At 32.0% G+C, this 22,908-nt stretch overlaps 1 protein-coding gene and 1 long non-coding RNA gene across 2 annotated transcripts; one reads left to right on the top strand and one right to left on the bottom strand.

The window, feature by feature from the left end:
* Positions 1 to 10,861: 10,861 nt before the first annotated feature.
* On the top strand, positions 10,862 to 15,227 carry LOC134706802 (probable palmitoyltransferase ZDHHC24). Its single transcript, XM_063566094.1, has 2 exons — positions 10,862 to 11,228; positions 12,445 to 15,227. Exons 1-2 carry the CDS (start codon positions 10,958 to 10,960, stop codon positions 13,023 to 13,025), a joined length of 852 nt encoding a protein of 283 aa, XP_063422164.1. The 5' UTR covers positions 10,862 to 10,957; the 3' UTR covers positions 13,026 to 15,227.
* Positions 15,228 to 17,678: 2,451 nt separating this feature from the next.
* LOC134704981 (uncharacterized) lies at positions 17,679 to 20,863 on the bottom strand. Its single transcript, XR_010105450.1, has 3 exons — positions 20,727 to 20,863; positions 19,490 to 19,688; positions 17,679 to 17,981 (listed from the first exon to the last, which is right to left on the bottom strand). It is a non-coding gene; the product is annotated as an uncharacterized LOC134704981 (long non-coding RNA).
* Positions 20,864 to 22,908: the final 2,045 nt, after the last annotated feature.

The following is a 22,908-nucleotide window of genomic DNA, read 5'->3' as shown; positions in this document are numbered from 1 at the left end:
ATGGGCATACGGTTCTAACGAATATTTAGGCGTTTGGATGTGGCTAACAGAATAAAATGATAATATTCATTTAAAGAAAAGTTTAATCCAGCTGCGAATTATATTTCAACTCCGATCATCGTCGACAATCCTCAAATATTTCCATCGCCAATCCTAGAGCTATAATATAGTGATTTATAGATACTGAGTGGTCAAAGAGATCAAGACACATGTTAGTGAAACATGCCACTCCTTTTTTTGTCTTTTCACATTTGTCATCTGTATTGCTAAATAGTAAACTTAAAATGGGCGTTTATGTAACATTAACAGTTTTTAGAAATATATAGGTATATTTCCTCTAAACAACAAAAAAAGAAAATCCCATGTAAACTATTTTGAAAATAAATAACCACGGAAGTGTGATAAGCTTTGACTAAATGAGTGTTCTGACATTGTTACACGCAACCAATAGTGCAATAATATTTGCAAATATTTTAGAATAAAAAAAAACGTAATAGTGTACAGGTGAATTAAAAATAAATTCGTTACACCTTTAAAACTGTTTTAAGGTTTGACTGTATTCAAGGTTCTGACATTACAAGCAAACCAAAGTGCGATTATGTTTGCCAAATTATACAGACCCCCCAAAATAACATAGTATTGTCCACGTGAGTTGACAATAAATTCTTTACGCCTGTAGAACTGTGTTAAGGTTTGACACAACTTTTTGGAATTTTGGATCCTCAATGCTCTTAAACTTTTTACTTGTTTGGCTTTATAAATGTTTTGATATGAGCGTCACTGATGAGTCTTATGTAGACGAAACGCGCGTCTGGCGAACTAAATTATAATCCTGGTACATTTGATAACTTTTACACCACTGGGTCGATGCCACTGCTGGTGGACGTTTCGTCCCCGAGGGTATCACCGGCCCAGTAGTTAACACAATGGTGTTGACATGAATATCAATAATGAGGTCCTTTTTCTAAATTTCCTGTGAACAAAACTTTGAATTTTCGAAACACTAAGGATTTTCTTATCCCAGGCAAAGATTACCTTAGCCGTATTTGGCACAACTTTTTGGAATTTTGGATCCTCAATGCTCTTCAACTTTTTACTTGTTTGGCTTTATAAATATTTTGATTTGAGCGCCACTGATGAGTATTATGTAGACGAAACGCGCGTCTGGCGTACTAAATTATAATCCTGGTACATTAGATAATTTTGACTGTAGTCGGTGTAACGACATTACAAGCAAACCAAAGTGCGATTATGTTTGCCAAACGATACAGACCCAAAAACAAACATAGTACTGTACAAGTGAATTGACAATAATTGTATTACGCTTGTGGAACTGTATTGAGTTTTGACTTTATTATTGTTCTGATAATAAGAGCAAGCTAAAGTGCGATTATGTTTGTCTAACGATACAGACTAAAAAACAAACGTTGTATTGTACAGATGAATGACAATAGATTATTTACGCCGCCGATGCACACTTTACATTAAAATTGTGATATTCTAAATAAGGTAACAGTCCAAGCACGGACAAACAAGCTGAACAGAGTCTGTTATTGAGAACTGTAAATGAATCTTTTCCACAGATTTTTCTCTTATGGTTCTTTTTATTTAATATTTTGTCAGTTCTTTTGTCCCATTGAAAAAAAACACAACTTTTTGTAGGTCATAAGTCCTTTAAATATTTATCACTCATTAGTTGATTGACTTGAGTAAAAAAAAACATCTTCTATATAGATAGAATTACATATGTTATTTAAAAAATGCATTTGATGTTATATTCATTCATTAATAATGATATATTTTCAATCTGTTCACTGATCTTAACTAGTGTCAAGCTATCCAGCAATTCTCATCCTGCAATTCTGTTTATAAAAATCTATCCTGCAATTCGTCATCCTGCAATTGCGTTTGGTAAACTACTTGAGCGACAATTTTTTTTCCTTTAAAATCATAGTTTTTGACTTTTTTGTTCACTGCAAGATTTATATAGAAAATCAATAAAGTTTTATATCCCCTTAACACATTTGCAAATTTCTAACTCATATTTACAGTTTTGTAATTAGCATTTACCATAATATCATGATGACAATTCAATTATCTGTTAAGTTCAGGATGTGATAGACGCATGTTTAATCCACATTTGTGGTTTTCGAAACTTAAAATAACGACCAAGAATAGAATTTTGATGTTAAAAAAATTTGTCATGATATACTAAACTAGTACCAACAACACAACTTCTTTTTAAACAGGGTCACCTCACTTGTTCAAACCCATTGCCCCGGTAGTTCTTTATGGCTAGGGATTATACACTCTGCTCTAATAAATAGCTATTGGGTAGTACTACAACGAGGGGGCAAATAATTTCTGGGGTAAGCATTCATAAAGGACGAAAATTGCGTCCGAAATACGGAAATAAGCCTTAATTCGATAAAATACACATTGGGGGCGCCCACTTTCCGACCCATTGTCTCGGTAATTCTTTACAACTAGAACGGGATAGTGCTAAATCAATCTTATATTTTTCTTTGCTTGCCATACATTGATTACAAAAAATAAACCCACCGTCTTATTGAATTTAAACGCAATTAACTTGCACGAAAAAATCGATTAGCACTTTTTCTGCTTTGTTTTACAAGACTTATTCTATAATACAGATACTATCAGGTATTCATCTAACACAGGCATATTATTATTGTTTAGGAACTATTTTACAATATGAGTGTCAAAATGTATATATAGTGAAAAGGTTATTTATTAACACTACATTTAGATATAATCTGATGCGAATATACGAATCTTTAAAATGTATTATGTGTTTCATGAAGATCTAGCACATTAAATGACATTAAGGTAGTCTAAGTGATACGGAACGCACGATCGGAATAATCTGTTTGCTGTCAACGAAATAATGAACAGTGCCAAATGTTGGTACTGTATGATATGTGGTTTTCTTTTTAAAATAAACACTTTCTCCTTTTAAATACGTCTCTTATTTTGGTGTCTTACATATTTGTTAAGTTTAAACTAATAGTAATGTTCAGATTTGTTTGTATCTATAATAAATTCTTTCTCCTTTAAATGCAGACGGATAAAAGGTCCGCTGAATTATGTCCTCGTGTAAATGACGCCCTTAGGTATAAATGTAGGGGATTTGTCATCAATTAATTTGAACGAAAATATAGTTCCCTTTTTTGTTCAATCTTAATTACAATTTTAATTTGGCTAAATACCAAAGATATTAACCAAATTGCCAGGCAATTTAATATTTTTTTTACCTATTGCAACGATCATTTATCTTAATATATGCGTGTGTGTTGACTGGGGTTGGATGGTAAAATTAAATAGGATTTTCAGGGAAAATAGGATTATAAAAATGACCTGACCGTATGGGTTATGCAATGGTGACCTGATATAACCTGCCCATGCACAGTAATAGAGTGATGACAGTTGCTGATCCAGAACTTTTTTTTAAAAAGAAGGGGGGTTACTGACTGTCTTGATAGACCCGCTACAGTCATGCTTAAGTGATTTCCGCTAAAACAATTTTCCCATGAAAGGGGATTTGGACTGGATCAGCCAATATTTGAACTGGGTAACCTGATCACGCACAGAAGTAATACAATGCTGACCTAAGATAATCTGAAAATATTTGTGAAAGCTTGTCTAGAGTAGTATGCCTATGTAAAGTATTACAGTCATGACAGTGGTGACCAGAGTTTACCTGAACATGTACAGTATTTTAATGGTGATCTGAGGTAACCTGGTAATATTTGTGTTTTATAAAACTGTTTTTGGACTAAAAGGTTACCTTTGAATAAAATTACGATGTACTGTAAATGCAAATTAGGCCTGTGGTAACCCTAATAGCAATGATATTGTAAAGGTGACATTAAGGAACCTAGTCTAATTTTGCATTACAAAAGTATATTGGGTAACACGATCAAATACTGTATTACAGTGACATTAGGTAACCTGACCATGCAAATAAAATTGAGAATGAAAATGGGGAATGTGTCAAAGAGACAACATTCCGACCAAATAAAAAAACAACAGCAGAAGGTCACCAACAGGTCTTCAATGTATGCTTCGCAATATTGACCTCAAATAATCTATATATATACAAGTGTATTGTAAAAGTGGCTTGGGGTAACACGACTATGTACATCTACAGTATTGAAATGGTGATCTGAGGTAACCTGACCATGTACACAAGAGGTAACCTGAAAATATGAGTGTTTTGTAAATCTGTCATGGGTCACATGACCACGTACAGTATTGTAGTGGTGACCTGATGTAAGTTGAACATGTACAGTAATAAACAGATGACCTAAGGTAACCTGGAATAATTTCTGTTTTGTTGAGCTGCCATAAATTAATATATATGACCATGCACAGTGTTGTGGTGCTGACGTAGGGTGTGCTGACCTGATGTAGCCTGATCATGTACAGTAAAACATCAACCCCTCTCTTTTTTAACACGATACAGTAAAACAGTGTTGACCTTAGTAAACCTGAAAGTATTACTGTTTTTTAAGCTGACCTCAATTAACATAATCATATTCAGTCATTATGAGTCTTACTTCATACTTGAAAGAGGGACGAAAGATACCAAAGGGACAGTCAAACTCATAAATCTAAAACAAACTGACAACGCCATGGCTAAAAATGAAAAAGACAAACAGACATACAATAGTACACATGAAACAACATAGAAAACCAAAGAATAAACAACACGAACCCCACCAAAAACTAGGGGTGATATCAGGTGCTCCAGAAGGGTAAGCAGATCCTGCTCCACATGTGGCACCCGTCGTGTTGCTTATGTGATATCAAATCCGGTAAATAGTCTATTTCGGTAAGTCACATTCATGAAAGGGAAGGGGCTTGTAGTTACGACGTGAGGAACTTACGAAGAAAGAAAAGAAGTTAGCAGTATCCTTTTACTTTACATTCAGCTATATATATTGTGTTCTCTTACGAAATAATTCAAAATTTAGTGACTCTGTTGAACGCATCTATCCCGGCAAACTAGAGATAAAAATACAACAGATTCAGTTAAGTTTGTCTCATATCTTTAAATACATCTAGATGTTAACAATTAGGGTCGGTTGAAAACAAACCTTTATGATAAAAAAAGATGATTTCAGCTTCTCAATTGTAAGCTTTCCATTTGTATGTAGCAACATTCCAGCTGTATACGGAGTATATATATATCTCCTAATTAATACGATATTCCCGGGCTTGTTTTTTCCTATCATTATTTCTTTGAAAAAGGGTCGCTACTCACACGGTACCTATTAAACCAAGAGTTCCAAAAGTTGAAAATATCCTTTCATAAATTGTACGAACGCCCTCACAATTTGGTTGACCGTTATGGAATATCCGTTTCACATATGAGATTTTAGGCCTTTTAGAAAGCTTATCCCAGTAGTTCGTTATTCTCCAGATGTATTATTATACAATAACTATTCAGTAAAGCACAGCCTATAAATTGTAGCCATTAAGAACTACCAAGACAATTAGTTGGAAAGTGGCTGACCCTAGAGCGTATTCTATCGAATTTGGCTTTAATTTCGTGTTACGAACGAGATATTTGAGGCATTTAAAAAAGTTTACTCCAAAAATTCTTTACCCTCCCCATGTGGTTCAATATAATAACTATACATTGAAGCAGAGTATATGATCCCTAGTCAACTAAGACAATTGGTTGGAAAGTGGGCGACCCTAATTCGCTTTTTATCGAATCTCGCTTTGATTCCTTATTTCGAACGATATTTTCGGCCTTTGAAAAAGCTTACCCCAGTAATAATTTACCCACACAATGTAGTACTATATAAAAGCTATCGATTTAATCAGAGCATATAATCCGTAGCCATTAAGAACTACCAAGACAATTGTCTTGAAAGGCTAGCGCGTATTTTATCGAATTTGGCTTTATTTCCGTGTTTCGAACGATATGTTGGGCCTTTAACAAAGCTTACCCCAGAAATATTTTACCTCCACGATGTAGTAAACTATAATAGCTATTTATTAAATCATAGCATATAATCCGTAGTCGTTAAGAACTACCAAGACAATTTGCTGAGAAGTTGGTATCCATAGCGCGTATGTTATCGAATTTAACTTTAATTCCGTGTTTCGAACGATATTTTTGGCCTTTCAAAAAAACTTATCCCCAAAATTATTTACCCTCTCGATGTAGCACTATATAATAGATATTCAGTGAAGCAGAGTCTGACAATTGGTTTGAAAATTGGTGACCCTAGAGCGTATTTTATCGAATTTGTTTTTTCTCCGTGTTTCGAACGAAAGTGTCGGCCTTAAAGAAAGCTAACCCCAAAAATTAAATACTTTTACGATGTAGTACTACATAATATCTTTTCAATGAAGCATACTCTATAATCTCTAGCCACTAAGAACTTCCCAGACAATTGGTTTGAAAGTAGGTGACCCCAGAGCGTTTTTTTATAGATTTTGACTTTAGTTCCATGTTTCGGCCGAAATTTTTTGCCTGTAAGAATGCTTACTTTAGAAGTTCTTTATCATCCAGATGTAGTACTATCCAATGGCTATTTATATACGCATAGTCTATAATTCTTAGCCATACGGGTCGGAAAGTGGAAACCCTGTGCATATTTTAGAATTTGGCTTTATTTTCGTGTTTCGAACGAAATTTTGGCCCTTTAAGAAACCTTACCCAAGACATTCTTTACTATACCGATGTGTTACTTTATATTATAAAAGCATTGAATAAGAGAATATAATTCCTAGCTGTAAAGAACTACATAGACAATTGGTTGGAAAGTTAGTGACCCCAGAGCGTATTTTATACAATTTGGCTTTAATTCAAAGTTTTGGACGATATGTTCGGATTTTATAAGAATGATTACCCAATAAATTCTTCACCCTCCCGTTGTAATGTTATCCAGTACCTGCCTATTAGAGCAGAGTTTCTAATTCCTAGTTATAAAAAATATAAAGAACTACCAAAACAATGCCAGAGTCAGAAAGTGGTTACTCGTATTTTTTTAATTTGTTTTTTTTACGTGTTTCGCACGAAATTTTGGGTCTTTTAGAAAGTTTACACAAGAAGTTGTTAAACATGCATACATGTACATACGAATCATATCTAGGACTGTAAAAATATATAACTCTATATAAATCGTCATGATTTTTCTAATTGTAAATTCTAGTTATAAAACTGTGAAGATGAGTTACAAATTTGTAAACCAAAGTTAAGAATGCGAATTGGATATATAGAAAAAAATACTTTTATTTTTATATTTCTTTAATAACAAAACAAGTTACTGGTAAAAACCATTATTTTGAATAAAAATAAAATTGTCACTCAAGTAGTTATTACGAACGCAATTGCAGGATGACGAATTGCAGGATAGCTTTATTGCAAAAGAATTGCAGGATGAGAATTGCTGGATAGCTTGACACTAGTCTGATCTTAGAATAAAAAGTTATTTTTTCATCATTGTTCCTTTTGAAAGTGATTTTGTGTCAGCTTGACAAATTAAAACTGAAAAATGACGATGTTTGAATTAATAAAGGTTTTCATGGGGCACTAGCTACGAGAAATATTAGAAAAAAGTTGATTTTTTTGTTATTCAATCAGTAATGAAAGTAACATAGTGAAATAAGATTTCGATTGTATGGTTCAATTTTGTCAAAATAAGTTTAGAAACATCGATGATCAATTATGCACTCGCAAGTTTCAATGTTGACAATCTTTTCCTATTAATTAATGAACATTGAAGGTCTTATGAATATGAATTCGTATTCATGAGACCTTCAACGTAACCCCTTGTCTAGAGATAGATTACACAGTAATTAAGATGAAAAGATTGTCAACACTGAAAGTGAAAGAACAGTAAATCGTAGGATTGACTAACTCGATCTATAAAACTCATCCTTATACAAGTAAAAAGAATGATTAACATATTTTCTAACCTATAATATGAAATTTGACATACCTGGAAAAATCCAATTGCACGAGTTCTTTATCTATTTATATTTGTGTGTATAACGCTTTTATGACAATCGGCAGTCTTTGAAGTTCAACTCGATAGCTAATAGATAGTCTGCATGAAACGATCATACGTATTATCGAGCCAATGTCTTAATAATTGTTTATTTTATAGTTTTTATATAATTTGTAAATCAGATATGAAAATTTTAGTCAAATCGCTTAACGTAAATGCCCTTTTAAATGTATTCTAAACAAACTAAAAAAAAAAAAATTAATAGAAAAATGCTGAAAGTGGGTTTTTTCAGGTCTCAACTATTTATAATTTAATCCGTGTTTATATTGAACAGATTGAAAGTATATTATTGATAATGCATCATCTCATGCATTTCTTAGTTAAACTTGTTATTAATTAATACTAGCTAGTAAATGAGTGGTAGATTTCTCTGAGAATAAATGTAAAGGTTACAATAAATAAATCACGCAGAGAATAATAGCTATTGTATTTATTGAATGGGACAATAGAACTGATTAAATAAATTGAATATAAATGTCATATAACCCGAAATAATTTAAACATAAACATATAAAAAAAATAGATAGCGAACTCGTGCCACTAAATTTTTCTATGTCTGTTTGATTTCATGGTAAATGTTTAAAATATACCTTAATCATCGTTTTTCCCTGTACAAGAATTAGTTGTTGTGCATCGAATCAGTCAATCAAATATTTTACCCTTGTTTCACTATCAATGTTAACATTCTTTTGCCATATAATAACTGAACATGCTACATCATACGTAAACCATTTCTAGTTAAGGTGTTAGATTGAAGTTCACACGAAAATTGATTCATTGAGGTCGAAATATTTACTTACAAGCGATTAGTTTATCAGCGATGGATCTTAGCATATTTTGACGAAATTGAACCAAACTGGCTTCTAAAAGGATATTATTATTTCACTATCAAGTTCACTTTCATTAATGATTGAACAAAAAATAGTCATTTTTGACTATTTTTATTTTTTTTATCTTGTAAGTAGGTAATCGACAAATTGAACTACACTCTTTAAATGTCACCTTTAACTAAGATCGGGAAACCGAGAGTCAGTTCTTGCATATGTATTAAAAACCACATTTAAAGAATTATATAGATAAAATAACACATTATAAATGAACCCAGATGTCCATTACTAGACTATTAATATACTTCTGATAATACGTTATAAATATTGTTAATAAGGTTTATGACCCCCTTCTGTAGCCATTTTTGTGCGAACTTTTCAAATTGCAATATTATCAAAACAACATATATGACATATATTATGAATAATTGAGATAGACCATTTTGTAAATATACCAAGAGGAAACTTGATGCAAAGAATTGATTTTTACTGTTTCCTTGCATTTAATAGAAAAAGAGGACTTTGTGGCAAATTTACCAAGCTTTTTATAGAAAATCCAATTTTTGTTTAGTATTGAATCAACAGTATATAATCCTTAATACAAATGGTACAAATGTAAGTAAACCTCAAAACTCTGTCAGACCTTTTTGATCATAATTTCAATACTTTTGGGGCAATTAACCCCAAACTCAATCCAAGTCTGTTCTTTGATGACATGATAGACATGATAGCATCATACGTACGTAAAAACATTACAGATAAAAAAAAAAAAGAGGTCATGATATGCTTATTGTTCTTAGCCAGATAATTATAAAACAAACTATACAGAATAAAAGAAGTAAGGGAATTTTGAGTTATTCTTTGAAGTATAGAAAAACAAATATAAGAAAAAATTGGTTGTTTCCCCCTGCATTCATTTTTATAAAAATGTTAAGATGAATGATTAAAAAAATCATTGGAATGTTTTGATATTTACCAAATTATGTAGAAAGGCTACATTTTACAAGACAAGACAAGACAAGACAAATTATTACAACTTAGGCACACGTATGGTGCTACAAGATGACATAAGACATAAGACATTAGACATTTTATTTCACTAAAGCCCCCACATGGGGTATGTTAGTACAACATTTTTTAACAAACAATAAAAGTGTGAACATATTTACATTAGATCAACATGGTTAACAAAGGTGCAATAATAGTATATATAATTAATACAGATATTTGACAGGAAGTGCAAATTATAGTAACATGAGTAAGCACATGTATTAAAAGGTTTTAATAACACTTTTGCAAAATTTTGCAATTCCAGTAAGTGTAAATAAATCTGATGTATTCATCAATTCTTTAAATTTTAAAACATTTGGGTTTTTACATATATTTAAAGGTAAAAATTTAGCTCTAACATTGTTGAAAAAGGTACATTTGAATAAGTAATGAAACTCATCACCAAGTTCATTAGCATTACAAAGATTACAATCTGAATGTCTTTCAGATCTATCAATATTAAAAAATCTGCCCGTTTCAATGGGCAATTTATTATTAAGGCAACGGAATTTACATAAAAACATTCTTAGAAAACTGTTCAGATGGTAACACCGATAAATATTTCTCAAAACAAAAATCAGACTTGTCTATTCTGTAATTAAGACATTTTGCAGAATTCATAACATTATTACTCCAGTTCAACATAAATTTATCAATTAAACATTTCTTGACATTCTTACTAATATCATCAGATTTAGCAATTATTTTATCATCCCACATCAAATTAAATCCACATTCATATAAAGCATTTTTAATTTCTAACAAACATTTAGATGAATGAGGAAAAGATTATGTGAACAAATAGAGTTATTCCTCTTTGAACAGGTTCTCTATTTTTTTTTTTAAAACATATTCCGGAAAAAATCGGAATTGGTTTGAATTAGTTTGATCGTTCGAGGATGTTACATTAGCGTTTTAATTACCCGCTTTAATTTATTGTATGTTAAGCTGATAAATGAGTCTAACAAATTAAATATTGATTGCCCAACCTTTCCTTGGGTAGAGAAACTTTACCCAACAAATAGCGACATGTTGTCTTGGCGTAACATAAAGCCTAAATCATTTGTTGATGCCATGTCCATGTTATATTTCATGATCATGGTGCATTCAGCTTACTTGTATGGAGAATTTGCAATTGCTCCATGGATGAAAGAAACGTACTCAATGGGAACGTTAAAAAATATCGTGTACCAGATCTTTGCATTGTTTTTGTACCTAAATGTCATGGGAAATGTCTACAAAATTATAGAAACCAACACATCAAGTGTGGGGAAAATGCTGCCAACTCTTCTCAAGCCAGGTAATCAACTGATCAACGTTTCTATACAGGTCAAACATTTACAATATAAAAAGAAGATGTGGTATGATTGCCAATGAGACAACTGTCCACAAGTGACCAAAATGACAATAACATTAATAACTATAGGTCACCTTACGGCCTTCAACAATGAACACAGCCCATACCCCATAGTCAGCTATAAAAGGCCCCAATATGACAATGTAAAACAATTCAAACCAGAAAACTAACAGCCTTATTTATATAAAAAATGAACAAAAAACAAATTTTTAACACATAAACAAACGACAACCACTGAATTACAAGCCATTATCTGTATCACATGATACATTGTATATAAACATGAGGCAGGTGTTTACCTGTAAAAGGTACCGGGTCTGTTAGCCCTGATAAAATATTTGCTCTGGGTCTGTTCGCCCTGTATCCTTTCATTTAAAGTCTGTTCACTGTGGGTTGCTTCTCCCTACTTACAATTAAAAATATTTGTACTAGGGTTTTTACTTTTAATTAATTTATTCGGATATTTAAAAAGAATATGAACAGTAGTCAGTACTGTGAATGAACGAATAACACCGTTATTATCTGAATCACACTTGTAATGACCAAATAACACTTGAAATTTTAATATCAGAACATATTGGCTTTCAAACATTGATCATGACAGTCCAAGGTCCAGGTACAAGTCAAATTGGCACCCATAGAAAAAGAGCTAATTTAACCTGCTGCCAATTTGACTAAAATTCTGTGGTCTAGGACCTATAATATTTAGTCGGACTACTGAGTTGTACCTGACATTTTCAAATTGAAGAAAAACATATATTAGAAAACCACAAACCTTCAATAGCATGAATAGGAAAACTGACAATCAATTAAGATTAGAGTAAAGTGCACCCGCACAGGCAGGGTTCAAACTCACAACCTCAGTGTTGACTGGCAAGTGATTACAGTAGTAGAAGTTGAACTACTTAGACCACTGAGGCCCCCACAATATTATGAAGAGAATGCAATATGATGATTGCTTAGAACTTTTCTATAAATACTTAGGAAACAATGGGAAAGTTTTTTATTATGAAATTTCTATAAAATGTTTATTTTTGTCAGAATAGTTAAAAATGTTTTGATATTTTTTTAGGCAACAATGGGAAAGTTTTTTATTATGAAACTTCTATAAAATGTTCATTTTTGTCAGAATGGTTAAAAATGTTTTAATTTTTTTTAGGATGGACTTTTTGCTATGCCTGTGAAGCTAATTCACCACCAAGATCATTCCACTGTATGACCTGCAATAAATGTATTCTGAAGAGAGATCATCATTGTATGTTTACAAGTCAGTGTATCGGCCACTCTAACTATCGCTATTATTTCTGGCTGGTATTCTATGGATGGTGTGGAACAATGTTCTGTGCTATAATGACTGTCCCTTATGTTTTGACTTTGCTTGATGGATTTTCAATATGGAAACTACCCTATTTTATTTTACCCTTGTTTTGTTTTATGTTACAATATATATCATTTTTTACAGCCATCTCATCATTTATAACATTACTGTCGGTTGTTTTCTCATGTGCATTGATAGCTTTGTTATGCTGGCATTGCAGTCATATTTATAAAGGACAGACAACTTTTGAAAGTTCACATCGTATTTATGACTATGACCTTGGATGGAAACAAAACATAATTGAGTCATTTGGAACAAAATGGTATTTAACATGGATATGTCCTTGGATTAACTCCCCTTTGACGGGTGATGGAATAGAATTTCAAACAAAGGCCAATCATCAACATTCCAAAGATCAATGAAATGTATTTTTAAGAATCAAAATTTAAGATTGCCTTTTTAATTTTTTTATAGATATATTATAATGTTGATGTACTTAAAAGTCACTTTTACAAAATTGAAGAAAACCACTTATATGTTTTGCTTACATGACTTATGTGAAAATGTAATTATAATACTTTGCTGTTGTTCCATTGTGATGATTCATAATTGCAGACTGATTTCCAGATAAAATAATTATTGACTAGATGCAAAACATGTAGATGTCAGAATTTGAGTGTTTTAGTCCTTCGCAGGTTGTTTACACAGTTTAATGTGTATCCTATTCTTGACTCAATATTTGATCATCTAAGTCATCATCAAGATCTATCTTTTGATGGATGAGTGCTGTAATTTTGTTTTTTGTATTTTTATAAAGTTGCACATTTTTTGTCATAATGGTATTCATAGATGTCTATCTCAGTCTTGTATACATGTAAGTTGTTAGACTGATAACATGTAAATTGCTGCTGTTTTTTCATAACTTTAGTATTTTTTAACCATAACTTATATCTATATCTACATGTACATGTATTTAGAAAGTTTTCTTGCACAAACTGAAATGGACCAAACAAGTGTTTTCATTGGCTATTTTTAATATTCAGCATTTATTTTTCCTCAGATTATGGAACTTTTTTTTTTAACATTATAACACAAATGTAAGCAATCATGTAACGGTTCAGATGTGTCCTAGTCTATCTCTATATGCAGTGTTAATGCTTCATTTTTGCTGAAGTATGTGACTGATATTCTAAACAAGGATACTATAAATTATGTTTTTACCATTTATAGCAATATTTATTCCAGATTAAAATCCCTTAAATTGTCTTACAATAGTTAATTTAAATTAATGGTTTAAATATGAATGTTGATTTTCTATGGACAAGTATTTAGTTACCGTCAATACTGTCTATACTATTCTATAGAATGTTGTTCCAATAAAATGTGTAAATTGTGCCAACTTGAACTGTCTTTTTTCATGAACTTGATTTATATACATTATCTTATCCCAATTGTTCTGTATGTTTCCCTGTTTTGATGACCTATATTGCTCATAACCATATGAGCTAGAGCAAAAGGGAATGACTTTTGCTGACTTATTATTTTTACAAGGCTGTTTTTGGTCCTATTTTCCATGTTTTTAAAACAAAAACGTGAAATTACAACAACAACTGTTCTTTTCATTGTTTTAAAAGAAGATGTGGTATAAATGCTAATGAGACAACTCTCTATCCAAGTCAAAATATAAAAAATGATAACAATTATAGGTCAAAGTACAGCCCTTCAACAGGAAACCTTTTCTCACACAGAACATCCACAGGCAAACAACCAATAATTGTTAAATGTATGGATATAGAGTCTTTTTAAAAAGCCTACACAAATCAAATCATGGTCATAAATCATCAGAATGAAGTTAGTTTTCCCAAGCTTTAGCCTTTGATGCAAAATATTCCTTTAAGCACAAAAGTTTCTAATTTTTATATTGGTATTATGTTGTCATCAACATCGTCTGAAGACAGTTGGTTTCCGGATAAAAAAAAATTGTATAGGTAAATAGAAATCTATGTTATTTAAACACAAGGTTTATAACCACAAAAAAAGGGTTGGGATTGAGATTGGCCACAACAGTTTAGGAATAAGGGGCAAAAAAAGAGCCCCAAATAAGAATTTTTATAGTTTCCAGACAATAACTTTTGTTTTAGTGTTTGAATCTCTCTGAAATTATAACACAAGTTTCTATACTACAAAGGGTTGGTTAGAATTGAATTTTGGGGTTATGACTCGAACCAATTAGGATTAGGGGCAAAAAAGGAGAAAATAAGGGTTTCCTGGTTAATGGACAATTAAGATAATTTAAAAGCAGTGAAAGGGAGGCAATCCAAACCCATTTAAAGAACAATGATATCTATGTTTGATTCCCTCCCTTACACTGCTTTTAAATCGTCTTACTTGTCCATTAACCCTTGTAAATTATGTATTGTGAAATTTTGTATTGTCTTGAGGTGATTAGCTGTTAATATATTTTTAGAAGTTACTATTTATTAATATTAATTTTAGCCTTTAGTCATGAATATGTATGTCATTTTCTATTTTAAGACATTTATGATGTATTTAAACCTTATGATTATGTCCTTTTCTTGAGAGAAATAATTATTTTTCAGGAATAATAGAAAGGGGGGGGGGGGGGGGGGAAATTGGAGTGTAAATAAGAATTTGTAGGGGGGGGTCTCATTTCAGATTTTAAAAAGAAATTTCTTCAAATATTTTTTAGCGGGTTAATATTTAACAGCATAGTGTACTGCACAAAAGCAAAAGTCAAATCATATAACTAATTTTAAGTTTTTTGACTACAGTAATTCTTTGTCAGAAACTTTTTATGTGTCAAATATTTAAATACAACCCAAATTCAGACCTGTATCAAGCGTGAATGTTGTGTCCATTTTTGCCCAAACTTTTCAAGGTTTGACATCTATGGTGGTATCAATCTGTGCTTAGCGAAGCAATTTATTATTATTGTAATAAGGATGTTTCTTTTGTATTTTTGATAAGTATACAGTTAGATACATAATAATATTATGCCTATATTTTAGATTTTGAACTTGTGTAAATTTTTGCTTTTTTAATAGTTAATTAAATTGTATTAAGGATTGCTGAGGTTTGGAATGTTTGTTATATATTATACTTCATTCCAAAAATAAATCCAGTTTGTTTGAAGTCATACACCCAATCCTATTTTCAATCAGGTCATGGTATATGTATAGGGTCTATCATGACGCATACATGTACCATATTGTTTTCTTCCATCGTCAGAAATATACTAATAAGGATAGAAGCTTGTACTGCTAGAGATCCAAACTAGATTCACATCTCAGATTCCAGCATATTTGATTCTTTTGTTTTCAGACATTTATGTTCTTATCCTTGTGCATGTTTCCTAAATATGTTTCTTTGAATTAAACAAAATCTGGCATTTTGCCCCAAATCTAAAAATGTTTGGCCTTTTTAGAAATACCAGGTGTCCTACCAGTCTTGTTATCACTCTTACAGGAACAATTCTTGAAAGATTAAAATGAAATTTTTTTGAAGGTTTATATCAACAATGTCATGGACAAGAAAATAAGTGCCAAACAACTATTTAAATAGGAGTTATTTTCCTTGGAAATATAAACTATATATTGAACATTGCATTGTCAGAGCTCCATACAAAAATTGTGATGTGTTGATTGATTTCAAATGAAACAACTATAACTTGGGGTCTTATGTCGTGGATATATGCAATTATAGGTAATGATATGTCCTTCAACAATGAGAAAAATCTGTACAGGATAGTCAGCTTTTAAAGGCCCTGGCACGAAAATGGAAAACAATTCAAATGTGAAAACTAACAAGGCAATTTAACCATATCAAATCTTACTGACATGAACCAACGAGAACCACTTAATTACAGGCTTCCATCTTGGGACAGACACATAAAGAATGATGCACGTGTAACAGAGACGCGCAGCTGTTATGATCTCCCTTTTCTAAACACAGAATGACGCAAAATGAACTATACACATGGAAGAAAGTATTGCAACACCTTGATTTTTGAAAACTTGAAAAATCAGTATCTTATTTTGGATGGAATATGATAAAATATTTGTAAAATAATATTGAAACATAGTTAATGATAACATTGGCTTTAAAACGAACAAAAAATATATGAAAAAAAAGGTTTTATCGAACCAAAATGAAGTGTTTTTTGTACAAAAAAATGCATTTTACAAGTTTTACTGTAGTCGAAATTTACAATGTCAGACATTTCAAAATTTTTCTTAAGTTGATTGTTCACATCATGGTTGATCGCTATACGCCAAAGAATTAGTACTTTGTGCGCAGCTTCCATTCAAACGGATAACAGCATCTTAACGTCTTCTGATTCCTGCCATAAGTCGACTCATTTGTTGCTAAGCTCGCAGCAACCATTCTTGACGAAGGGTATTGTTTATTTCATGACCTGTTTGAACTGGGGTGTCCTTTCGTGCACTTAACGCCCAACAGTGTCCCATATATGCTCGATATGGTTCAAATTCTGGCTATGATAGGGCCAAGGAAAATAAACCGAATTCCATTGGAAATGAATGGATCTTCCTCCACGACGTTAATTTCCAACTTTGGCTAGCTCTGCACAAAAGTGAGTTAAATCAATATTTTATAAGCATAATAGTGGTTCTGCTTATGTTTTCTGTTGGGTTGTCTCTTTGACATTTTCCCCATTTCCATTCTCAATTTTATAGATTATTTAATTTGTGATAAATATCCAAAAGTGAGCTAATTTTATATAATTTAGCCTTGTGATACAATTTCTTGAAAAAGTATCAAAGCAGCAAAATTGAGTTCTACAACATATGGGTCAATATCAAATGTACCAGGGAAAATGTCCAATTATTCTGGAATGGCAAAACTTGAATTCGCTAAAATGTAAGTGGGCTTTCTTTAAATTACACTCATGCAAAATAAGGTCTGTAAGTGGGAAACGCTTGGGGTCAGATCATATGGGGAAGATATATTTGGTTGTCAGAACTTAAAGAAGTATAAAATATCAATTATGTAACTGTGGTTTTGCTTTGTAAAAAAAATTTCATGGAAACAATGAGTCAAATATCTGAATTTTTTAATAAATATTGTTACATCTCACTTATGCAAATTTTAATGTTGATGAGTTTCAAATATTTAAAAATCCTCTTGTTACTTCACTTTGAGCCCATAATCTGTTTTAAGTTTCATTTATTCAATCCTGCATTAGTTCAAAATGTCTGCTAATAATCACTTGAACCACCTGGATTACCATTTTGGTCATGAATCTATGTCTCATAACAAATTTCATATAAATTGCTGATTCTAGTTATCAATATTTCTATCTCCAGAGAAATTATTCTTCTAACAGGATGTGTTGTGTACTGAAATGAGAGAAAAAAATTGTTATTAAATTAAGTTTGTTAATTCAGTTAGAACTTAATGAAGAATGATAATTATAATAATAATACATGTATATTTGTATTTCATTGTGTTATTTCCATCAATGACCCCAATACCATCTGCACATTCAATGCGACAAGTCATTCTCTTATCTAAAAACAATGTTTGGATTTATTAAAACACTTAATTTGCATGGATATGATGCACATCATATAAGAGTTAATTCCCTTATATTGTTCTTTTATCATAAATTAAATTTAAATGACTGTTCCCTTCATTCTTGAAATTAGGTTTTAAATCAAAATGAAACTACAAATGTATCTTAGATTCTTGACATTTATACAGCTTGGATAACAGAATGAAAAATCTTAAAAGTATTAAAAGTACTTGGCTTTAAAGTCTGTGTGTGATTCTTTGACCTATATATCTTTATACAACCAGGGGCGTAGCTAGGTATTCAGCCAACTGTAGGCACCAATCGGCAGGGGGTCTGGGGGCCGCTTAAGGCCCCCAGTAGGGTCAGGGCAGATCCGTTTGGCTGGAAAATAATCATTAATCTTTTTTTTATTCTTATAAACCTACACCCTAGCCACACAAACACATACACACAGTTCTGTTCTGTTCATACCATCGTAACAAAATTCAAGAAATGCATATTTCTTTACTAGTATCCTCTACTGTAAAATCCCTACCGGGTTAGGAATTTGGACAATTTTTTTTTTTACAATAAATACATACAACAGGGAGCTAGGTCCTGTAATAGGTATCGTCCAGAACAAAGGTCTGGAAATTTGAAAATGAGGGATTATTGGAAAAGAGCAGAAATTCTGCCTTTGAGTAGACCAACTACGAACTCCCCAAAGAGTGGCATTCTCTCTACAACTAGGCATCGGATTTAATGTCCCCATTTTGACCTAACCTGACTGCGTATTTATACATCCTGCACAGCCAAACGGACAACCAACATTGGCAAGTCGGGTGAGGGCAAAATGGAAAGCTAGTTGAAAACTAACAACTAATTAAAGTAAAACACTCATGTGTCTAAGTTGAGGTTCATTCAAGTTTTTGTTGATAGAAGTGAAATGATCTGAACCAACTAAGTTCTAGTTTATAGATTCTATATAAGGTAAAAACATAATAACATTCATTTCTTTCCAACATTCCATTCACTAAGAACAAGAGACTAGTGTGCACTTGACATTCGATAATCAAAGAGTTTTGAGAACTTAACTGGCGTTCATCTACAGATAACGTTGTTTATCATTTTTTATTTTTTTGGATAAAAAAAAAAAATTTGTGAAAAATTATGTGTAGGCACGTGCCTAAAGTGCCTAACGGCAGCTACGCCCCTGACAACTTTCATGTTTGACTGTAATAGTTTGCATACCATGTCTATTATGTTTTTGTTTCATATTTGTGGGATTGAAATCATAGTGCATTGTAAATAACCTACTGTTTTTCCTTAAACAGACACTTTTGAATTACTTACAATTTGTTAAGGCATTTTAATGTAATCTAGTCCTATTTATTTTTTTTCTATTTTCAAAATCATTCTGCTTTCAACATTACTGGTCGTTGACATTCCATTTGTTTACTGTTTTCTTGTTGTATTTATATCATACATTTACATGAAAAATGTCCTCAGTCTGTTTTAAATTTTTGATGCATGGTGAATATTTTTCTCCATCCTGTAAATATAAAGCAAATGAACATGCAATTACTATTAGTAAAATCAATTAAATATTAAATTATTCAAAGCAAAATTATTAAACTTTGCTTTGTTATTATCAGCACATATACCAAATGATAATAAATGTATGCCTCCAGCATTTTTGCTCAATTCATATAAAAGTGTAAAGAAAATATTTCAAAGTCTTGATTTTTTTTTTTAGGTTAAACATCTTAACATGGAGCAAATTTATTTTTAAATTAACTTTTAGTTATCATTTTTATATTAAATTATATTATCTGATTATAATAATAGTGTAAATAAATTTCATAATATTTACAATGCCAGCTTAAATTTTATACATGTTCATTTTGGGGGCATTCACAACCCAGTTTTTCTCAATTTAAATCCTGGAACCACCATTGTCATGACTGTATCAACATGTTTTATTTGAAAAAAATGGTTCAGATATAGGGAATCTCAGAAGCATGACTTGAGTCCCCTGCCCCCTTTAGGTCAGTTATGTGAATGCATGTGTAACCTCTTAAATGGGTGATTGGTTAATTTCAATGTGTAAATTTCTTTTAAAATTTCAGAGATATATTTTATATCATGGGAAAGAAGAGCTTGGATAGAGAACCCCCATTGTTAGTACAAATAATTATGACGCCTTGCAGTAGGAAGGTGTTCCAGAACAAAATAAAAACAGCCTTATCAGACGTCATAATTATTTGGACTACCCCATTGGCATTTTCAGAAACAAGTGCGCTTTTAGTTTGTATTTATGTTCATAAAAGATTTCATAGTTAATACTTAGACCAGGTATAAAATAGCCAACAGTTAAAGTGAATTTGTCTTAGAACATGGAATTTGGGTTGAATTTGAGACGTTCAGCACGTTACATGTAGCCTCAGTGCCACACACCCCCCTTTTTAGAGAACATACATTTGGCATAAAACATGCTCATCCGTGCTTTAAAATTTGAACCATTTTGTTCCTGATTTGCAGTTACGGGTTAACAATGTTCTATTATCTTCGCACAAAGTGATAGGGTTACCTATTTCTAGGGAGATCGTGAAGAACACTTTACCATTTTGAAAACGGATGTTGACTAATTTTGTTGGTATAATATTTCCGGAGACAAGGGCGGATACCCATGACCGAAATCCGAATGTAATACACCTATGATTGGTGTAAATAGTGGATTAAATATATGAAAAGGAAATGATGAAAACTGGGATTTTAATTTTCATGTGTTCATATATGATTTTACACTTTTTTGCCGTTTAAATCATTTGATGGGATACGACCTCTTTGGAAAAAAATGACTGATATCATCTCATAATAAACCTTTACCTTTGCTGTTGTGTGGCATAAAGTTTAAGCATCCAAGAATGTCTTAAATGCAACTTTCCAGCGTGGAATGCTAAATCCAACGTCAAATAATGGCCGCCATTACGTGTTGACAACGTCGACTAGTGAACCGTATCACTGAGCGCCGAAATCCTTACTCAGGCGCTTCCGGTTGTCCTACTGGCAATCTGCACAGCACGAGATGATCAAATAACCCGAACGACGTATGAGTGCTGTGCTGATTAAATTACATATACCGATTTGATTGACCATTAACTGTTTTAACACATGACGCAATCAATTTACGTGAACGTTTTAGAAATGTTGACGTTATTCCGCAATCCACGGATTCAAGGAAAGTTTTTTGTAGGATATATATAGAGAAAGGGGAAAATACGACTTTGGTATTAAAGTTTTGAATTAACATTTTTTTTAATATTTAGACTCATTTTTGTTTTATCGTTTCCGTTAAATTCATTCCCAATTTTTATTTAATTGATGACGATAACGATTAAGACTTCGGTGACAAATTGTGTACTTTCAAATCGGTGAAACATTGAAAAAAAAAACATACCTGCAAGGGTTATTGAGTTTAAATTAGATTATTTGCTTTTAAATTTCTTTCCCTCAATGATTTGCTTAGAGAGAAAAAAAGAACCGATGAAGATGTTATATTAACTAAATTTAAAATGTTAAATATCTCTTTCAAAACCTTTGACTATGATGTTTGTACGAAAATTACCTGTCGTACTTTCAAGTCAGAAAGCGGATTCGGGTGTGGGGGCGAACAGGTCGTTTGAGCCTTCGACTTTAGTCGAAAAAGCGAGATAAAGGGATCCTACATTCCGTCGGCGTAGCTTGCATGTATGCTCAGATGCCCAAGCCGTCACATCATTTTGACAAAAAAAAATAGCAGCAGTACAACTCAGAAGTATCCAAATGTAACAAGGCTGAGGATATGAGTATAACGTCCAGTAATTTTCGAAGCAGTATGCCTAGTCTTTCATTCAGGATAATTAAGTTTATGTAAACCGCAGAATAGTATTTCAAGTTAACTTTTGTTCGTAAAAAAGTCTACGTTATCGGCTAATTAAGGCAAGCGGAGAGGGTGATGAAAGCATACCCGTGGACATGTTTCCTCTGATATTGAACTTAGTGGAGTGATGGCTTCTAATCTGAATATAGCAACTAACAACTAAAACACCATATACTGATATCGTTTCTTGTGACATGGTAAAAGACGTGATAAAAAAAATCAATTTGTAATATATCGTGATATTCCTAGGCTTATCAATTTCCGTTTCTATCTAGTAGGTTCAACTACTTACTTTATTTTCAAGTTATGAACAAAGTTCCAATGTTCCCCGCCATGCACTTTACATGTCAAACTAAGGTCAAAGTTGTGAACAGTACAAACAATCGAAAAAGACGAATAAAGAAACCATGGTGGAATGACAAGCTAACAAATAAATGGAACATTGTTTGCACGGCAGAAAGGGACTATGTAACTTGTTGACAAGCTTACACAAAAATATAAGCGTCAGTATTGGTACCGCTGTCAGGAAGAGCTGGTTAATTTTAGTGACAATGATACGAATCAGTTTTGGCGTAGAATTGGTCAAATTGGTATTGGAAACGAGAGACAGATGCGTATTCCGAATGAAGTTACTTTGGATGATGGAACTATATCTAACAATTTAGAAACTGTTTTAAGTAAATGGAAAAACAGTTTTCACAGTTTATTAAACCCAAATGTAAATGCAGATTATAATAAGGTTGATAATTGTATGCTTAAAGAAAATATTATTTGTATTGATTTAGGTAAGGAAATTACTATTGATGAGGTCCATAAAGTTGTAATGAATGCAAAAAATTGTAAAAGTGCA

The sequence above is a fragment of the Mytilus trossulus genome, chromosome 2, assembly GCF_036588685.1.
Source record: "Mytilus trossulus isolate FHL-02 chromosome 2, PNRI_Mtr1.1.1.hap1, whole genome shotgun sequence".
Classification (NCBI taxonomy): Eukaryota; Metazoa; Mollusca; class Bivalvia; order Mytilida; family Mytilidae; genus Mytilus; species Mytilus trossulus.
Note: the sequence above shows the minus strand (reverse complement) of the source record. Positions and strands in the feature narration are given on the sequence as shown.

Excerpts from the sequence above, each read along its gene's own strand:
- LOC134706802 (XM_063566094.1), top strand. The coding sequence starts at position 10,958 with ATGTTGTCTTGGCGTAACATAAAGCCTAAATCATTTGTTGATGCCATG. Across the intron at positions 11,229-12,444 it reads GCCAACTCTTCTCAAGCCAG|GATGGACTTTTTGCTATGCC; the intron begins GTAATCAACTGA and ends AATTTTTTTTAG.